The sequence below is a fragment of the Strix aluco genome, chromosome 5 (assembly GCF_031877795.1).
Source record: "Strix aluco isolate bStrAlu1 chromosome 5, bStrAlu1.hap1, whole genome shotgun sequence".
Taxonomy (NCBI): domain Eukaryota; kingdom Metazoa; phylum Chordata; class Aves; order Strigiformes; family Strigidae; genus Strix; species Strix aluco.
Window position 1 is genome coordinate 4809950 of NC_133935.1, and position 21812 is coordinate 4831761.

The 21812-nt window shown below is 40.1% G+C and overlaps 1 protein-coding gene across 2 annotated transcripts in view; it reads right to left on the reverse strand.

Moving 5' to 3' along the window:
* The window catches only part of LOC141923941 (potassium voltage-gated channel subfamily KQT member 1-like), a 507315-nt gene extending 489204 nt beyond the window's left edge, over positions 1-18111 (reverse strand). Inside the window, exons 1-2 of one of the 2 annotated variants that reach the window (XM_074825677.1) lie at positions 18040-18111; positions 15872-16255 (exon numbers count right to left, since the gene is read on the reverse strand). In XM_074825677.1, the coding sequence (XP_074681778.1) occupies positions 15872-16254 (383 nt within the window). In that variant the 5' untranslated portion in view covers position 16255; positions 18040-18111. Of the gene's footprint in view, positions 1-15871; positions 16438-18039 lie in introns of both variants that reach the window. The other variant, XM_074825676.1, reaches the window with a different exon arrangement.
* Between the last annotated feature and the right edge of the window lie 3701 nt (positions 18112-21812).

A 21812-nucleotide genomic window follows, 5' to 3' on the forward strand; every position in this document is an offset into this window, starting at 1 on the left:
TAAACAATTTGAATGATGAACACAAACACACTCAAATATATCAAAATATAGTTAAGCTTCTTACTAGCAAAGGCATCTTGACAAGCAGATGGCATTTATTGCTTTCTGTATCCAAAGGTCAATTTTCATGCTCATGAGAACTCATACTTAAATTTAATCCTTTGTATTTTTACATGTCATAAAAGAGAAAAGTGAGAATTACCTGCTGACTTCCTGATGTGTTAAAAAAAAAAAAAAAAAAAAGTCTTTTGCCTGTACGTTGCAATGACTATTTCAGAAGCTGTAAAAGATGCTGATTCCATGACAGCAGAATTTGCTCCCTGACTTCAGCTCTGCTCCACAACCTCCTGCTTGAAAACATAACCTTGAAAATAATACACTACATGTTGCCATTGTCCATTTGAATCTACAGAGACCCTGAAACAATGGAAAGGTTGTGTCAGGGCTCTGAGGGCACCAACAGGCTCTAACTGCCCTGAGATCCATGATCTGTGAAGTTCAGCCCAGTACGTCAGGTCCTCCCACTAATGCCTCATCACCCACTGTCCACCAGCAATCTACTTCTGGCCTGCAGTCATGGTACAAGGGCAGACAGAATATCACAGGAAGCAGATTTTAATTACTACTTTGTTGAAAGCTTCAGTACCTCATCAACTGGCAGGGCTATGGACCAGATTAACATTCCTGGGAACTGGTGGACAACATGCAGGAAGAGCTTTTACAAGTGCCCCTCCAAAACTAGACGTTTGCAAAGCACAGGGACCCACCTTGACAAGAAGAGGGTTGCTCTTAGGGCTCTGAGGGCATCAACAGGCTCTATTTGCTCTGGTCAGCCTTTTGGTATGCTCAGTGCCCTGGTAACATGTGTGATTACTTCCCAAATTTACCTCAGGGCATGTCTACTCAAATGTTACTGGAGCTAAAACAGGTACACCTGAGCTAGCTTTGAACTGGCTAGCCTGGGACCTGCTGATGGCAGAGGATCTCAGCACAGGTTACCTGCCTAAAATGCTAGGTGTGGTAGCAGAATCTGATCTAGCTAGTTTAAAGTGAGGTTCCCGAAGCAACATGTCCTCAGGGAGCAGCTCAGGAAACCTGCAGTCCAATAACTGTGCCATCTTGTCAGATGTTAAACAAAACACAAGGCTTGATGTGGAGTACAAGCTTCCTCCTTGCTCTGTGCAAAGCAAAGTGAGATTCTTCAGACAACAGCAGGATGACTTAACATGAGCTTAGTGGTACTAGCTTGAGAAAAAGAGAAAAGCCTGAAAAATAATCCCTAACTGTACGGAAATTAATAGCTTCAACAACAGTGCCATTTTTGCAGCTGTGTTCCACAGGCCTTTGTATGTGGAACAAACCACTCTGCATTGCAAAAACTGTATTTTGTTGCCTGTACATTTCAAGTATCACTGGGAAATGCTGTACAAGGTTATTTAAATTTCATTCTTTCCATGAATAACATGAAGAAAAAATACTGTTCAGCAGGTATATACAACATTAGTTATTAGACAGAAGATCCAGAATACAGAAATAAATATTTTTTCTAGTGTGCATAATCTCAGCAAAAAGCTCTGTCTTTCCAGGACTATCTACTAGCAGAAACTAGTGAATAAACCAAGACTTTCCGTTCTACTGCTCAGGCATGCACTTAATGTGATGATTTTCTGTTCACTTCCTCCAGGCTCTGTGAGAGTCTTACACCATCCAGCTTTGAGTCCCAGAAGACAGGTTCCTCTGAGTGTAAGAGGTGCCTAGAACCAAGGCCTTCCCAATAGCAAGAGCTCCTTTTTGATCACAGCTCCCTAAAATGCTGGAAACCTCCCCCACTAGCGATGCTTTACATTTCAAACACATCTGTTCTTCTTTTTTCCAAGGAATCCCAGAGGACCTAGACCTGAGATAATAATTCTGCTGTACAGTCTGAGGGCTGCTGCAGTCTGTCTTCTCCATGAGGACAGAAACACCTGCTGAAGTGAGTGGGAATGGCAAGTACCTAATTACTACTCCTCACAACCAACATGAAAGTAGATCTTCCCATTCTCTACTTGAAGTGTTTAGAAACTGAACTTGAAACAGTTAAGGGATAGTACTACCAGCCAGAGTCAGACAGGCTGAAGATGGCAAAAGTAACATGAGTATTTTAAGGTAGGTATAAAAACATATATAAAACCCAAAATGGTACTGTTCCAGGCAGTGATCTTACAGTATATAATTTCCCTTTCACTTAACACAGAATCACACAGAATCACAGAATCATCTAGGTTGGAAAAGACCTTGAAGATCCTCCAGTCCAACCATTAACCTCACACTGACTGTTCCCAACTCCACCAGATCCCTCGGCGCTGGGTCAACCCGACTCTTCAACCCCTCCAGGGATGGGGACTCCCCCCCTGCCCTGGGCAGCCCATTCCAACGCCCAACAACCCCTTCTGCAAAGAAATCCTTCCTAAGAGCCAGTCTGACCCTGCCCTGGCACAGCTTGAGGCCATTCCCTCTTGTCCTGGCGCTTGTTCCTTGGCTCAAGAGACTCATCCCCCCTCTCTGCACCCTCCTTTCAGGGAGTTGTAGAGGGCCATGAGGTCTCCCCTCAGCCTCCTCTTCTCCAGACTAAACCCCCCCAGTTCCCTCAGCCGCTCCCCATCACACCTGTGCTCCAGACCCTGCACCAGCTCCGTTGCCCTTCTCTGGACACGCTCGAGTCATTCAATGGCCTTTTCGGAGTGAGGGGCCCAAAACTGAACACAGTGAAATGAGGTGGACACAACCTCAGTGTGAAGAAGCTGCTCTCCCCTCACTGGATATGTGTGCCCTGGAGGGGAGGCAGGAAAGGGCTGGAGCTGAGACCCTTGAGGTGCCATTCAGGACCCATGGTTTACATAACAGCACCAGAGACAGGTTTTAGCCATTGCTGGTGATGCCTCTGCCATAGCTGTTTATACTCTCAGTGAGAATATTTCCACAGGCTGTTGGAAAGAAGCCATGGTATAGAGCTGGGTGAGTAAGTGGTATCTGTGTTACGACAAAGATGCTGGAGACAAGTAGCGGAAACAAAGGTCAAGTCCTTCCTACACCCCAAGTAAATCCACTCCCATAGAAACAATCCTTTTGCACCTTTTTCTCCAATACAGTGGAACAGCACTTCCTCCTCCCTCTGATATCATTAAACCAGCAGTCAGTGCATACTGCCTTCATATTTTTTTAAGATTACTGTCTCTGTCATTGAGCCATGCATCAGAATGCAGGTTAGTTTTGACCAGACTAACCTTAAAGATAAATGGCTTAATTAATTGCCAACTGATTTGCAGAATCCAACAAACTGCAGCTCTGTTGCCTCTTAGGCAATCAGGAAACCTCCTTGTGAATCGCTGCTAACAGGCTCTGGGATGCTAAACATAGCTCTAACCAATGACCCTTTTAAACATACTGGAGAAAAAAACCATGGGCGAGCGCCAAATTCCCTATAAAGAGCAGAACAATAGTTGAATATGTGGTAACCACATACAAACCTTTAGCAAGACTCACCACTAAATAGCACTGGTTTGCCTTTAGGTCTCACTTCATGTTTTGGTTTAAGAAACAAGCTGTTCCTCAAAATGCAATGGCAAAGCCTACCAGTGTTAACTTGTCAACAAGTGACAACCAGATCCTGGGTCTCCCTAAATATTTCTGATTAGATTTCTGGAATACTTATAGGTAGGGTAAGTGGATGGGTGTGAGTTTAATATTGTTGGTTTGGGGTGAAACTATTTCAAGCTTGTCATGTGGCAATTTCCCTTTTCCCACCAGCTGCCAATTTGGCCTTCTTATGTTCCCTGTTATCCATACTCTCTCCTGCAGTGGGAAGTTCTCTGTGCTGCAGGGGGGTGAAAACAGGGTGTGATTGTTTACTTGCTTGCAAGTAGTTATTTACACCAACAGAGAACAGGCTCACTTGTTGGCAGCTGTTCAGTTCCTAAAGGGAACAAGCTGATAAGGAGGAGACATAAATAATTACCAACCAGTACAGTTGGTCTACTCTTTCCTATCCTAAAAGAACTGAGGTGCTGTTTTCTGGCATTTTGTAGTCCTCTTTAAGTCTTTCTGTGATTTCCAATGATGGCAAGCCAGAGTTTGAGCTATTACTTCAGCAAACACTGTTTTCCTTTTCTACCATATTGCTGCTAAAAATAGAGAAGCATTTCCTTTCAGAACACCTGGCTTTATTTTCCTTCAATTTTTTACTTTTGTGAAGACAGAAACTTAGCCCAAATCATCTATGGCCAGACTTCTCCTCGCTCTCTTTTTTTTAAAAAGAAAAAAAAAAAAAAAAGAAAGAGTTTTACTTATCAGAGGAAAGAGGATTATCTGAGAATTCTTCATTTCATTTTGGATTCTCACTTAACACAGTTCACACCACCAGAAGATGGAAGTGCCATGCTTTCCCAAGAGACGTCTTGCTGATGCACACTAAATTTTAGTATTTCTTGGTTTCTCCTAAATCCCTTAAGCCTCATGCATACAAAAAAATACAACTGCTTTGTCACCAGTGTTTTTAAATGATTATCCTTAAATCAAATTTCATGTGTTAAGAAATTTAAGTAAGAAGTGCTGGTGCATTGGACTGTTGAACAACAGGGGTTAAAGGTTACAAATGACTGCCTCTGTGTCCTGATCTTCCTAAACACTGCTTTGTTTTGGAGAGTAGCTAGTGCGACTGTAAACATGCTTCTGTTGTTATTGTAACCAGGGACAAATTCTGTTTAATAGATAATTGGCCATGAGCATGGTCTACTGAAGCCTGCAAACACTTGGAACTAGTAGGTAAACTACAACACTGAGAGCACAATAATGTCAAGTACTTTATCAGGGGTGAACTCTTTCAAGGTCGTGCTATAACAATCTCATTTTCCATGGAAGACAAGACTAATGAAAGCTCTTAAAGGAGAAGTATTAATCATTCCTCCTTTTAAGTTTTGCATCAAATAATGCCATTTCCAGCAAAGAGTATCTGTGCATGTGTTTTCTGGTGTTTATTTACTGCAGATAAGTGTGCTTGAAGTGTTGATATATGAGATTCTTGTGGGAATGTTACCTCTTGAACAACAAAGAAGATACGGGTGAGGAGGAGACAAACTTATAAACTGGTAGACAGAGAGATACCCCTTGGCAACCAAATACAAAATAGTGGCCTTTTGGGCTTGCCAAACTTAATTGATTCTGCAAAGTTGCATATAGAAAACACTTTTAGAAAAATGTGAGCTCTACAGTGAAAGAAAAATCAACAATAATTATTATAGAAAAGCTACTGAAAGCTCTGCTCTGTAGTATTTAGATGCCTTCATCATGGGTCACTGATGTTTTTAACACGAGACATGTCTTCCCCTTGCTGTGCTCCCTCCTCAACACTGAGCTGCTGTGACTTACTTCACTATGTGAAAGCCCTTCAGCTGGATAATCACAAATGGCTTATATATGTCTCCAGTTGAAATTATATCCAAACCCTTTTTTTTTTTTTTAATTTCTTGGATAATTTTTTTTATCCTATCTACTGTTTGCTCCAAGAAGATGTGAAGCCAAAATGTTCTGTTTTACTAACACACTAGGACAGAAGAAATCCAGTTGCTTCAGCTGGAGTTAAGTTACAAGAAAAGGAGATTGATTTGAGGCTAATATGTCCAAGTAAATCTATTTGCAACTACACCCATCGGAGCTTCAGCTTTTTTTCTTGATGACAGACTACAGAGTTGTCCAGCAGAGACCGATAGCTTTAAGACAGTCTATTGTTAGGGAGAATAAATGAGTTTAGCCAAGAGAAAGTTCTTTGAGGGGCTCCAGAGGCATGGGCTGCTTTTTATTTTAAGTGGTTATTTTGTGGCAGGAAAATTAAGGAGAGCATTTCCATTTTTTCATGCTATAAAAGTGAAAGATATTCTAATTTCTGAGTGCATGAAGAACTTCACTTTCTTCTAAATGGAACTATACTGTCTGTGTTGAATAGCCATGTGCTTCTAGAAAACATTCCTGCTAGTCTGAATAAAACCTCATTCCTGGTGCTTACATATTTTTGTTATCCAAAGGAGTGTCTGACTAAGTCATAAAGAGAAGGTTGTCCGTGTGCCTTTGTTGGCAAGTTGTGATGTCCCTCAGTTCTCTCATAGATCTATTTCCAGGCTCCTGAGGCTTGGTGTTTTGTCGAAAGGTCTGGTGCTTATACATATGCGATCATACACAAATTAGAGTTGGTTGGAAATTTTGGTAAAGGAACACTTTTTCTGCTGAAAATACCAATATGTTAAAATTAGAAAGTAGTCTGGGAATGTGTTGGTTTCAGCAGAACTGGAGAAGGAGACCAGACAGGTTTTAATGGAAGCTTGTCTTTGGACTCTACTAACAGGCAGGCTGCCTGGCAGGGAGTTTGGGCATATCTGACTTTCTGTTTTGCCTCAGAATAAAATATTTTCAGGGATTTGAAGGCTTCAACCAAAGCAAAATTCCACCTATAACACAGGTATACTGAGGATATCTGTTTTCAGTGTTTTCTTCAGCTCATTCTAGATTGCATCCAGAAATGCCTGGTAGCCCCATTGCATGTTACATGAAGCTTGGCTCCAGTCAGAAGTAACTAGATAATATTTCTACAACACTTAGAAAATTTTAAAAGTAATTTACAAATACACCCCACTATTCCATATTTTTCTTGAGATCTTTCACCGGCATGTATAAATTATCACAAACCAGTTTGAATCAATAACCAATACCAATGCTGTTCAAATCACAGCATGACCTACACATCATACAAAAAGATCTTTCACTTCAAACCAACTTTCTGAATCAACTGCCCAAAGATCTGTTATTTTTAAAACATCCACAGCTCCTATTAGTAATGAGCACTTCACATTTTCAAAGCATTTAACAGTCTAACATATTTGCTGCTCTTTAAAGAGCACTAAGATTTGGATTTTGCCTTTTCTCTGAGTTTCTCTGGCAGTAGTCCAGAGCAGATAAATTACATTCATGCATCCATTACAATTGCCAGAAGCACTGATCTTACAGAAACCTTTTTTTCAGTGCCCTGCCATTCCTAGGATTTAAGCTCCCCAATTGAATTGAGTGCCTGTATCTTCCACTAACGTGTGCTGCTACGTTTGTCTTTTTTGCTCTTATCTTCATATGTCTTGTTACCAGAAGGTCTGGATGTCCTCTCCTTCCCTGGGCACAGGAAAGGTTTTATTCTATTTTTATTTTATATCACTAAGACTTTGTAGAAGAGACCTAAACAGTTCTTTAAACATTGACACAAACAGTTCATCATCACAACTTCATGATAAGAGTTCATGATTCTGAAACATTTATCATCAACCTTGACTGTGAGACAAAAAAATCAGTAGGTTTCAGCATGTGATCTATGACACATCTCCACAGGGACAGGAAACTACTACCACCATTTACAAAGAAACACCAACCTCTTTGTAGTACTCACATTAATTAATGTTGCTTAAGTTCACTATCAAAAAAGGGAAAGGATAAATGCATATAGTGATGCTTTGCAAATACATCCAGTAAAAAGTTAATGCCAGCTTGATTATCATGAAGACAGCTGAAACACTCTTCTTGAATTTGATTCCATGTGGAGTCCACAAGTTAATGACCAATTGTAATGTTAACATCAAGGAATATCTTTTTATTTTGCTGATTTATGTAGAACAGTGCTTTTTTCCACAAAGGCGTAAGCAAATTCCGTAAATAGCACCATATCAATGCCACCCTACAGTATTTGTTTTCACTACAGAAACAAATGGTTTCACTATAGAAATAACATTAGCCTGTGGGGACATTAATGCATATTCATTGCACAGTCTATTACAAAATTGAGCTTCTAGAATAAGATGGATTGAATTTCTTACATAAATGATGGAAAAAGTCATCAATAATTTCAAAAAATGAAAATAAAACTTACGTAGCCTGTGGCTTTGTGCCCTGTGGTTAGGTTATTCTGTGCCTAAAGTGAAGTACGCTCAGATCAAAGTTCTTCCTTAGGAACTTTTGTAACATCTCTCTCCTGAAAAGACTCTTTGATGCCAAACAATCTAATTGAGCTCCAAGTGTTTTCATCTTTGGGGGTATTAATTTATCTCTCCTCTTTCCAAATGCTTATTTTAACAAAACATAAAGAAACTCAATCTCTCTGACGTGTCTCATCCTCTGTCAATATTAGTTGAGACTTGCCAACTGGCTCAAGTGTTTTTGGTAAGGCACTTTCAGACAGACGCGCTCAGACAGTGTGGTTGCAAAAACCTCATTTCCTTAGGAAAAGAGGCTAAAAATTAATAACTGTCCCCATGTATTTTTAGAACAGCGGAATCTTGGAACTTTACAGAATCCTAAAGACAATTCTGTTTAATATTAGTGCATCTCCATTAGCAACTTAAGCCATTCCACCATATCATCCTGTTGAACATGCAACCCTAAGCAGTAAGAAGAACATTCCACTGTAATAAAATTAACAGTTCTTGAGTTTCTTCCCTTTAATATTGCTCATGTTTTGGTACCTGAAGTTTATCATCATACACAAGACATCAGGTTAGTACCTCTCTGTAGCTAGTATATAAATGAAAAGTAGATTCTGTAGTTCTACATTGGAAAACTTGTCAGTTCAATTTCTGTATAAAATATACAAATAACTGTTATGCTGTCAAGAAACACCCTGAGCCCAATAATAATAATAATAATAATTTGTAAAAGCCCTAACTTACCCTTATGAAAGTACATCATGTCCAGACCTAAGCTGTGACATCAAGGTCGAAACCAGAATCTCAAAAGCAGTCATATGCTTATAATGACTCTGAACTTCAGTTTAGCTCATGTTGGTCATATTACAATCACATCATTGGAACAAAAAAAAAATCTGCTTGCATTCTAGAGATAATAGTGGAAAGGACAGAAATGGGAATTTGACGGTCCCTTTTCTGATAAACAGTTACAAATAATGGACTACAGGCTCCATTTACAGATAAAACCAGAAGCAGGAGAACACTATGCTAACTTACTTGCTATATATATTTAGTTTCACTAACTGAGAGCTGCTACACTCAAAGAACAAAGAGAAATGCAGGCAAGTGCAGTCATTAAAAGGAACCACTAGACCCTTATACTTTTGCCTTTTAATGTTCTTTACATCAGCAGCGGTTGTATGCCAAACAAAAATGGAATATCAGCCAGAATGGTGGCTCTTAACTTCAATTGCATTAACGGAACACAACTACAGTACTTCTTACATGAATTGAGGGAAGTAAAAAAAAAATGAGAAAGCAAAGTTTGAAGAGAAAAAACAATAAGAGAAAATTGTAATTTTTAATTTGTCCCAATAAGTTAAACTTTCTTCTTCTTGTATCACTCATGGTGGCACAGACTTCGGTACATAGAACCTTTTCTAAAGGAAAAACCCCTTAGCTGGCCAGCCCCCATTTTACAAACATGTTCTTGATTTTCTGTACTTTCCTCCCAAAGTTTTCAGTTAGTGACATTATTGATATTGTTCATATTTTTGTAAGGATCACACACTTTTAAATTACTGAACAGTAATTCCTTAGATGAGTTCTTTTCAACTCATGTATGTGTGAGTGTCCGCGTGTCTCTCTATGAAGAAGGTGGGAGCCAGTCCAAAGGAGGAGAGAGGTAACAAAGCAGACTTAGGGCATGTTTTCATATGAAACTGAGCCAACACTGCAGTTCTCTGGTGGCAGAAAGGAGAGTTCTTCCTTCTCCCATTCCAGTTTTGGCCAAGTGGTTAGTACTGGTTCCAGCACCATCAGATCACTTGCTGACATGATGTAACTCCTTAAGGTATCAAAAGCTACTCACTTTCTTGCTGGGCTAGATTTCTGCCATTACAGTGAGTTGCCTTAGCTTAAGAGGGCTACAGTGAGTGCCAGAAGCATCACACGTTATGCATGAGAAATGTGTGACCAGGAGAGGAGAAGGGAAGGTTAGAGAGAGTACCTTACCCTTTTGGTACTGGTATACTATTATGCCAGCTCTTGTGAAAACATATTCAAGGGAGGACATTCTCCTTATCTTTCCCATGCAGTCAGAGAGACAGACAGCATTCCCTAGGAATGATTCAGAGCAAGAGCCATTATTCTCTCCAAGTCAACGTTTGGAGGAGTTGTTTCCCCATAAATCATAAGGGAGCCTGGAGACCAGACTTTGTTGCTAGGCAAACTGCATTTGTGAAATGTTTTGCAGTCAAACCAGGTGGTCTGCAGTACTTGCCAGATGATTTGCAGTGTTACTTTGCAATTATTCTGTACAATTTTATATTAAATTTAACAGGTGATTATGATCCACTAGGAGCACTAAGGGAAAAATGGTGGACAGCACTTCAAGATGCTAAATGTGTATTACTATCTTGACAGAAGACCATACGTTTTTTCCTGCTGGGTGAGATTTTTGCTGGCATAAGTTGAACTGGCTATCCAAGAACAACTAGAGCTGGCAGGAGCAAGCTGAATAGCTAAGGTGGATGAGGGGAGCAGAACTGGAGGTGATTTGTTAGAAATGGGCTGTTAGATCAGCTCACCCCATCCCATGGGAAGTTATGGGATATAAAGACTGGTCTAACTTTTAAATGAGAGCAAGGTCCAACACTCATTTAACAAGTGGCTAAACCAGCACAAAGCAACCTGGAACAGCTGCAAGTTCTCACTTTAACTTTCACAGTGTTACACGACAAGAAAGTGGCAGGCCTGAGAACACAATGCAAGAGTCCCTCTCATGGGCCTCCCTCTTGCCTTAGACTTGCCTCCCTTTTCAACCAGCCTGTGGTTTCTCTACTGACTGCCAGCAAGCCTTCCAGCTGCGCTAACTCCAGCGGTGATGCTGACATCCGTTCGCTAAGAACTGGACTGAGACCAACAGCTCCTTTTGTATCTCCCCACAGTCATTACTTCTTCTTCTTCTTCACTATTGACTTGGACGAGATTCAAACCAGTTGCCTATGGGTGAAAGGTTCCTTCTCCCGTCATGAATTCCACGCTCCCTCTTTCCCCTAGCTTCCAGCTGTCATCTCCTACCCCTTCTTCCTCCCAGTGGCTCTCTGAGCTTCTTGACCATTTTCAGCTGTCCCACAGTTCCAGCTTTTTGTGCCTATACCCAGCCTTCTGATCTCCAAAAGCTGCTAGTCCTCTTTTCTTTGTCCTTCCTGCTTAAGTCTGCTTCTCTTTGTTCTTGAGCTAGCCTGCTCTTGTATTGTTTTGTCTCCAGTTTCAGCATCACTGGCACCAGTCTCAGTTTCTATGACAATCCAATCTAGCCTTCTGTCTCCTGGTCCCAGGTTCTCCTCTGTCCCTCTTTCACCAGACTCATTGTAGACATTTGTTTTGCTTCCTCACTCCTTACTCCAAGTGTTACCCACCCAGGTTCTCTCTAAGCTTCTGTCTTTTAACTGGAAAATTCAGCCACCCAGCCAACAGCAGCTGAAAAGATCAAAATTAGAAGTCACTGGATGTTCCAGAGAAATGGAAAAGATAGGACAAGGCAGTTGGACTGCAGTTAGTAAAAACAGCAGAGTGTATCTGAGGGGAAAAAGTACTGTGGATCCACCTTTCTTGCTGAGATATACAACCGTTTAGCCTCAGCACAAATCTGTGCAAACTCAGTTGGTTTTTTTCCTGGAACCTGAGCTGGTGCAGCTGTGCAGCACAGGGCTGCACTGTGATGCAGACATAGCCTTCGGCTGACACAAGGTGGCCTCTATCACTCACAGAACAAAGTAACATATGACAGCAAGCAGTTACCTCTTCTCCCTGAACACAAGGAAAACCATACTGTTCTATTACCAGTCATCACTTCAGTGTGAGTGCTCGTGGGTGCACATATAGTGGTCCTCTTCTTTCACAGAATCATCTATGTTGGAAAAGACCTTGAAGATCATCCAGTCCAACCATTAACCTCACACTGACCATTCTCAACTCCACCAGATCCCTCAGCGCTGGGTCAACCTGACTGTTCAACCCCTCCAGGGATGGGGACTCCACCACCTCCCTGGGCAGCCCATTCCAATGCCCAACAACCCCTTTTGCAAAGAAATACTTCCTAAGAGCCAGTCTGACCCTGCCCTGGCACAGCTTGAGGCCATTCCCTCTTGTCCTGGCGCTTGTTCCTTGGTTCAAGAGACTCACCCCCCCTCTCTGCACCCTCCTTTCAGGGAGTTGCAGAGGGCCATGAGGTCTCCCCTCAGCCTCCTCTTCTCCAGACTAAACCCCCCCAGTTCCCTCAGCCGCTCGTCATAAGACAATAGGCTTGAGTCACACCTTCCTACTTCTGGTTCTTTGCCTCTAAAAAAGGTGGCAGAAAAGTTGGACCATCTTCTCCACCCTTTGTCTATAACCAAGGTGGCTGGCAAAAACTTGGCAGTGTAACATTCCCCACCACAATTACATTCTAGCACTTTGAGCACCTACACTGAATTCTGGTTTTGGTTTATGATCATTGCTACCTGATGTCTAAACAGGGGTCAAGTAATCCTGTTATCAGGAAAACTTTCCAACTTCACCCCTCACCACTCACTTCACATGTATGTGAACACAATATTTTAGCCAAATGAAGACCATTCCAGTTGTAATTAAATGTATGTTTCAGAAACATAAATTCATCATATAAATAAGGCTCCACTTACAATTAAATGATTTAAATGTGTGGATTTGCCAAGCAACTTCATTACCATACATAAGTCATCACCAATACGTATTATACTTTCCACTCAAAAGATAAAATATGAGGGTTATACCCTACTATCTTAACATTTGGATGTGATTTAAGCAAGTGCATAGCTGAGTTCAGAAATCAAATTCAAGCCAGGCACACATTTCTTTTTCTGGACTGAGGACCATATGGCAAACAGCTGGACTCTTAACATATATTGACATCCAACACCTTAAGGCTCTTACATAGCCACAAGAACTGGCTGGTTAGGATCAATGTTTTGCTATTGCATGTCACAGCTGTTTCTCAAGCCCTCACCTCTTTCTAACTTGTGAGTGAGATCCTCTACTCTGTTCTTGGGGATTTCAGGAGTTAAGTATTTTACAGTACTTCCAGTGAAGGTGAAAATTACCTAAGTAGAGAAGGTTTTCAGGACTGGGAGGGGGGGAATTCTCAAGCAAACACACCCCTTCAAATGTTTTGGTTTGAAACCATAATTTTAGCCTAGATAACTCCACTAAAATAATACAAAATCCAGATTTAAATAGGCAAAAATAAGTCGCTTTTCTAACACACATTATAAAGTTCCTTAAAAGCATGAGTTTACTCCCTTAAGAGAAACTTGAAGTATCAGGCACACTACAAATATTATAGGAGATGAGATTATCTTTGCAATTTCAGAATGCAAGAGGAAGGTCACCTCCTGGAGCACTTGCTGTTCCCTCGCCTTGCCTGTTTCTGGAAAGTGAGGTTCTTTCTAGCAGAACTGGCTCCAGATCAGAACGGACTCCAGTCCCTCTTGGATAAAACTTCCCACAAGTTTGTACATGAGTTATGTGGCCTTTGCGGCATATGAAGGACAAAAGGACAATGAAGGGATGCTTCACATCCAGCTCCTCCAAGCTACACAACTATCAGCTACATACTTGGAAGATTGGATTTGTTATGAAAATAGTCATCATCAGATCAACTCTACATAAACTACCCCAAAACCACAGATAGAACATGGGAAACTTTTTAAATAAATTACAGGTTGTTCTCATTTAAGAAATGAATTGTATTTTAGATTAACACTTTATTGCTTTAACAGTGTTTAAATTTAACGATATTTAATGTTATCTAGTATGTTCTTTCCAAAACAGAAACTTGTTATATAAATGAACACACCACGTAGCTCTTAGGGTAATTATTAGGACAAATATACTTAAGACAAAATGCTGGCCAAAAACTATGTTTAAAAAGTCTCCTTTCAAGCAATCTCAAAGAAAAAGCTCTTAAAAAAGGTCGATTTACATATTCTTTCATTTAAATTAGGAGTCGTTGTACTGTTAAAAAAAAAAAAGTTTTCTGTTAGTAATACCAATTTTTTCTCCAATTTTCTACTATGGGGGGGGGGGGGGGTGTATAGATTTTTATTTTTTTATTTTAATGCCCATTGCAGAATATAAGTATGTATTAAAGGTCAACCTTAGTCTGAGGTAAAAGCAGCACAGATGATGAAACAAATGCATTTTAGCAAAATTAATAAGTCCTAACCTCAAACAGGCTTAAAACATGACTGTTCACATATTTAAATCTACACAAATTACATCAGTTTAAGCCTCAGGAATTACTATAAATACATAGTCCTTGAAAGAGACCCTATCCTTTTACTTGGCAAAATCTGAAAAATCAAAAAATCCTTTTAAAAATATCCATATATGTTTTTGAGGGCTGAAAGGAAGCAAGCATTAATAACACTATCTATTTTATGCCACATAGAAGCGTTATGATTTGTTCTTATAATTACCATATATTTATCTGGGCAGTTCCTGACTGCAGGAACTGATAATGTTTTTCCCTAAATGCACTCAGGCCATAGAAAAGTTCATATGAGACAAACAGAATAATTTAAACACTCTGCATTTTTTTAGGACATATGCTAATTTTATAATAAAAGCAAGGACTTTTGGCTCAGTCTGCATTCACTATAGCCAGTAAAACTTCCACAGTTGGATCCTTTCTACAGCTAAGATGACAAATCATCATTCTGTTAAGCAGCATTCAAAATAGTAATTGAGGTTTTGCTAAACTTGACAGATATCATAAGCAGCTCAAAGAGAAGAGTAGCAGCTGTATTAATATATTAACCACTGTTTTAGAAGAGTAAATGGAAGCCTTAATTTCCTCCTTGCATGTATTACATGGATGGTATAATGAAAAACATTTTCCTAAAATTGTACTCATGTGTTCATGATTGTAGATTAATTCAAATTAGTAATATTATGATTAAATGTTTGTCCAACAAATTAAATGTTTTGACACTTCAGCATGAGCAAACCAGATTTATAAAAACGTGACTTATCTGACCACAGCTGAACCTTCCACATCTCATGCTAAAAACTGCAGTGTCTGAAGTTAGAACAATGTAAAGCAGCTAAGGCAGCAATAAAAACTGCCATGAGCATATAGGACTTCCCCTCAGAAACATCAAATATACAGTGTACATCTTTGAAGACAAATATCATGTGAAGAATAAAAAGCCCTCCTCTGGAAATGTTAATGGATAGAGAGGCTGATCCTCTGGGAAACTGGCTTCAGGGGGGATTACTCATGCAATTTGAGCGTGTCCAGAGAAGGGCAACGGAGCTGGTGCAGGGTCTGGAGCACAGGTCTGATGGGGAGCGGCTGAGGGAACTGGGGGGGTTTAGTGTGGAGAAGAGGAGGCTGAGGGGAGACCTCATGGCCCTCTACAATTCCCTGAAAGGAGGGTGCAGAGAGGGGGGATGAGTCTCTTTAACCAAGTAATAAGCAATAGGACAAGAGGTAATGGCCTCAAGTTGTGCCAGGGAAGGTTTACACTAGATACTAGGAAGCGTTTCTTTACAGACCGGGTTGTTGGGCGTTGGAATGGGCTGCCCAGGGAGGTGGTGGAGTCCCCATCCCTGGAGGTGTTTAAGAGTAGGGTCAACTTAGTGCTGAGGGATCTGGTGTAGTTGGGAACTGTCAATGTTAGGTTAATGGTTGGACTGGATGATCTTCAAGGTCATTTCCAACCTAGACGATTCTGTGATTCTGTGAAAACTTAAATACAGTGTCAACAGGTTTTCAGACCGGGAGCTCAAGTACTATGATTTCTGGCTGCTTAAGTGGACAGTTTCAGATTTTTATTACACCAAAGATATTATTTGAAAATGTAGGTACTTACACAGTAAAATGATAGATAAAACACTTCCATCCACTGGGCCTCTCCAGGAAGTTGTAGACGTCTCCTTGTGTACTAGTTTTAGTCAAATAACGGCTATGGAAACACTTTGTTGTACAGGCCCTGTGGGCTTCACTTTCTGTCAAGGCTGCAGCCTTTGTGCCTTTCTCGGGGTTGTGGGGAATCCCAGATCCATTATTCACCGAGGCATCAGGATCCAGCGCCACAGAAGAATACTGCATATTGCTTAAGTTCCCCCTGACTTCCAGCAATGCTGCAGATTTCCTGTTTCCATTCAGACTGCTAAGCTGGGAATTGGAGCCTTGAACCTGTCCACAGAGGTTATACATCGGGTGCCCAACAGTTTCTCCACTATCACAGGACATTCTGTAACAACACACAGGTATTAGTAACCCTGATCAATATTTAAAATCATAAAGAAGGTATTGTATGTCCTCCCTGTCCAGGGTGTTCTCCAGCAGCTAAGATGACTTTCTGTTGTTATCACGGAGCTTCTCTGTGGCACAAGTGTGAGCTATCAGCCTGTCACCTGCTGTAATTCACAGTCTCTGAAATTAAATCAGAAAAGCACGTTAGACAACAACACGTGCTAGACATCAGAAGTAACAGAAGGCTGGGGAAGGAAAAAGGTTAAAACTCCTGGAGAAAGAAAGAAAATTAAGATACAAAGTTACATTTGTGAAGAAGGAAGTTGAAAACTATTTAAATAGAGTGCAACACTAGGACAGCAGCAGCGTTGTCTGGAGAGCTGATCCGATGATATTATTTTAAGCTGAGCAGTTCCTGAAGTGTCCTGATTAGACGTGGAAGTGTGAAAATTTCCTGGAATTTATAAACTTACTGTTGCCTGAAACACACTAGATCGGGATTTTGAACTTCAACACCTACACCTCAAGAGATATTAGCTAGTGTCAATGTCACAGAAAGATTTTAAGACTTGAATAAATTATTTCAGTCACCTCATGGGATCTGATGTTGCAGTCCACAGTACACAGGAACAACTTTTCTCAAATGTAAAAAGGAGGATGCCATTAACAATAACTGTCACTGGGAGGTTAATATTGTTACAAGGGAAAAGATCAAAGACTCCTGGCCCGATTCTTGATTTTCTTTAAGCCATTTAATGTTTGCTGCTAACTTTGCTACTCTCAAGCAAGTACCTAGAGAAAACAATAGAAAATAAGGCTCTTATTGATCAATATATATTTCATGGGACAGACTTAAAATTCTGCTAATACACAGATCCTTAGCAGCAATATTAATCATTTTGTGAGACTGAGAGCAGCTGTCTTTCTGAAGTGTTTTTTGCACTGCCTCATTTCTTACACACTACCATGAAAAGCTTCCTTATTTAAAATGCTTAGCTAAAATGAAAATATGAAAACATTACAAGTGTCATGAGAGATGACTAACTTCAAAGCACTGTTGACGTTAATATCAAAATCATGTCTGTAATGTCATATTGTAATGTACTGCTATCTGCAGTACAAATCCCACATGCCTGGGGGTTGCAGCTGACGGCTCCTCTGTCAGAAGAGACTCACACCCACATTTTGAGTTACTTTAGCCTCAGCAGAATAGAGTAATTTAGAGACAATTTCAGCCTTCTTTTTAAATGAGGCTTACTTTTTGTTGTTGCTTAAAGATCGGCATGTATAGTGGTTGAACTCCCATTGTAGTACATCTGAACAGATCCCTCCAAGTTATTCCACAAAATATTTACACGGAGTAGTGGACTTGTTATAACGTGCTCCTTTCTTAACGCTAGTCATGGTAAGGTGGACTGATGCATTTCTACATTAGCCCTATAGCAGACAGAGAAATACTTCCTTTCTCTCATCAGTTCTCTTAACAACAAAAAGCTGGAGGGACCAAACATTAAACTTAAAACACAAAGCCCTTCATCCAAGTCAATCTACAACAAGAACATAAGAAATTCCTATGCAAAGTCCACTCCCTCCATACCATTCAGTATTTTAGGGTGCTGAGGCTATGTAGACAAGTGCTTGCAGCAGAGGCTGGCTACCCAGCAGTTGCAAACAAAGCCACCTGAAACACATTTTCTAGCCTGTTTAATCCAAACAGGGCATCCCACACAGTCAGACATAAAGCACAGAAAAACATGAAACCAGCTGGCAAACAGTACCTACTTTCTCTTGTCACAAGTCCTTCTACTCCTCCTCTTCACTGTTCCCTTAGCTCCACACAGCAGCCTCCCTGGATAGGTGCAGGGAGAGAAATTGCTGCCTAGCTCTGCCCCCAGCTTATCAAGTCCCACCCTGAGTAATGCAGGGTCCCTCCCTTCTATCTGCCTTACATGGCTGCTCTTGGAAAAGGCAGAGAAAGAACTGGGGAACAGTTTTGACAGTTTCAGAGAGGAGTTACTTCTGCTTCTTCCTGTTGTCAAAACAAGCAATCACAAGCAACAGCTTAATTTTGCTGAGGATTGTCCTCCTTTCCCTCCCAGTCCTTTTCTTATCTGCACACACTTAATTGCAATGGGTTAAAAGTGGCATTTTCTTACTGCACATCTTTTAAAAAACTGAATTAGGTGTTGCTTGTAGTCGGAGGCTCTGCAGCAGGCTTTCATATTGGGTAAATCTAAACAGGCAGCATCAGTTGTTTGGTTTTCTCCATCAAAGTTTTGGCAAAACCAAAAGCAGCACTTCATTATGTTACATTGAGTAATGGAAAATCAGAGTTCTCTATTATTTGTTGCCTTTCTGAACTCATGGTTTTTTATTAATCTGGGAGGAAGAGAATCCCAAACATAACCATTTGAGCATCAAACTCCTCATTTTATTGATGAACTTTCTCATCAGGAAGGAGAAAATGAATACTACTGTTTCTCTGCTTTTCTCCTTTTTGTAACAGAAATCAGAATGTTGTCCAAAATGCCAGCACTCTGAACATGAGGTGCTTCCCATTCTTCCACAGTCACGTGGCCAGGAATGAAACAGAGGTAACCATTTCATCTTTTGTTCTGGCAGTGGGGAAATGTTGCCACTGTACATGGTCTTCAACTTTTATCGTAATTGTTCATGGGGCTAAGACCTCTCATTCCTTGGAAAGATTATCTCAGAAAGTGACTTTCTTAGTTTCCCAGTTATATTTCCATACCACTGAAAAAAAAAAAAAAAATTCTTAGTTCCTTTCTTTTTCTGATGAATGATGAATTCTGATGATGATGAATTCTGATCAGTCTCATGTTTTCACTTCTGTAAAAATCAACCCCTCCAGAACACCGTCCTTGGATGCTGTGTGACTCAGGTTACACTGTGCGCAGAATTGAATGCAGTATTCCAGATAGTGCTGCAGGTGAGCCTCTGAGAAGGACTAATACCTGACTAGGGCCACAGAAGTCCTTCTCCAGGTTTTTGCTCATGCTTTTAAATGCTTTCTGCATTAATTAATACATCTATACTCTCTGCTATATTAACTTTTCCAGACGGTAATTTCCTAAATACAAAAATTGCTGTCTGTTCTCACCTCTGACCTCTCTTGAATATAATTGTTCAAGCTCTAAATAACTAGCTGAAGTATGTAGAAAAAAATGCATTCAAAAAACCCCAACCAAACAATAATTATCTTGGATATTTTAAGGTTTAAAATAAGTTTCCTTTGAGGGAAAAGTAGTACTCAGCTTCACTGCAAACACAAAACTCAACATAATAGCAGCAGGTCTGAACCCACTGTAGAAATAGAACCCAGAGCATCTGATTCCTATTTCTTGGTCAAGGAAAAGATGATTTAGTGTTAAGATCTTATTAGAGTGAACTGTGGAAGACAGGAACTCATTCTATCACACACTCCCAGATGTAGTATATCACATCTTTGGGTCAAACTTTCAAAAGCCAGTTAGTCACCTAACAAATTTATGACTTCCATGAAATGGAAATGCATGATTTCAGGAATGTCTAACTGCTGAAGTTTTCCCCAGTAAAATTATATATTCATATAACGTCCTGCAACTGCATATATATAAAAGTGTGGCTTTTATAGCTGGGTTCACTTCTCATCTCCCATTTAATCCTGATGTGCCTGATGCAGCCCACACGCTCAAAGTGTATCTACCCCACAGTGACAACACGGTATTTAGCACTAAGCACAGTAAACATGATGACTTATAACCAAAAAGCCTGGGTGGGGAGGCACAGGGAAATGTCTGGTTTTGAGATGCAGATTTAAATCCCTTCTTGACAAGGAGACACTTCTCAGGAAACTATCCTAAACACAGGATGAAACCCATTTTCTATTGATTATCACCATCAGTGTCTCCTCTGGAGGTTGTATTTTAGAAAAAACGTATTAATCAGTCATGCAAGAAACATAAAGGAATAATATGGAACCCAAATGATAGAAAAGATTTTGAACAGTAAATAATAGAGAGTTGTGAAATATTCCCATGCTCCTCTGTTCATTTCAAATTCCATTCTCAGGACCTAAGCTTTCTGCATACAGTGCTCTTGAACATCCGTTTTGGGTTTGTGAATTCCACTTCCAGAACCAGATACCTAGAAGATAAGAGACTGCTGAATGCCATGGACCATTCTGGTTTAACTATAGAATTTTTTCTTAGCAACGATCATGTTAAGGCACAAATTCAGCATGTTGTGTGCCTTGGAATGGTTGCGTCCAGGCTGCCTGTAAGGGGCAAAATGCCAACCCTTGTTTTCTGCTGGGGCTTCCCCGCCTGGTGAACCAATGGTCTTACAAGGGACTGTAAACCAAAGCCTACTGTGAGTAATTATGGATCTTGGCATGGGGTATAGGCTTGAGCTCCAAGTTCACATAACAGCACTCCCTGTACTGTTCATTTTTGAACTGCAGATTGAAAATGGGGTAATACCTGTCTTGCAAATCTGTCAGGTAGTTCAGTTGTCTGTAGAGCACTTTGCAATCCAAGTAATGTGCACCATGAACACCATTATTCTTCTTCATAAGGACATGCTGAAGATCAATTAAGATTATCATGACTTGTGTACTATGATATTGGAAGGATGGTTCATAAAAAAACAGCAGATTGTGACACTGGGCTTCCATTCACTGCCAACGGTTTGTCAAGTACAAAATATTGTAGTATTTTACTACATGGGGGAAGATCTGAAATGCCAAATGGCCTTTTATGCATGTTGGCACAGCTTCATTATTTTAGTGTTAATATAGATAGACTGCAAGGCTGGCTGCTTGACCCAGAGTAGTATCTAACAATTCTATAAATCTCTCATTTCCATGATGGAATTGCTGTAAGAAATTAAGGTGATTTCTTCACTTACACAGTTTTTTTTTTTTTCTCTGTTCAAACTGAAAATAAAATGTTTTACATGAAAAAAGAAACAGAAACTGTGAGTTCTTCAAGAAATACCTGAAATTAGCAACAGCTGTGACATGAAGAAAATGTCAGTCTCTTACTATGATATATATGTATAGACCTTATATAGATCCTAGTATAAGATCTAAACTAGATATAAATATGGTTGTTATGCTGACTCTAATTAAAAAATTCTATCTGCCTGGTGGAAATAATAATTAATTAATTAATTCACACAGTTATTATAGGGGGAACCAGTAGCAACTTCCAGATCAGTTTGTCTGTCTGTTCCTACCACACTCATCCTTTCCATTTTTTGAAATTTCATCAACATTGCAAGCATATGGACTGAAATTCTCTTTTGGAAGTCTCTAATTCTGGTTTTGAGTGGTTGGTTAAAAAGCTATTCGGCAACCTTTGACCATAAAGACAGAGAAAAATAGCCAGCTCTTTTAAGATAAAAATCACTGGCAACAGACATATAGCAAACCCAAACTGAAACCAACTACATGGTATTCCTCCTTTTGCTTATTCTGTTTCATTCATTTATTGCTTTTACCCCAACCATCCATTCTATCCAGGCAAATTCTGCCATTTTGTGCAACGAAGAGG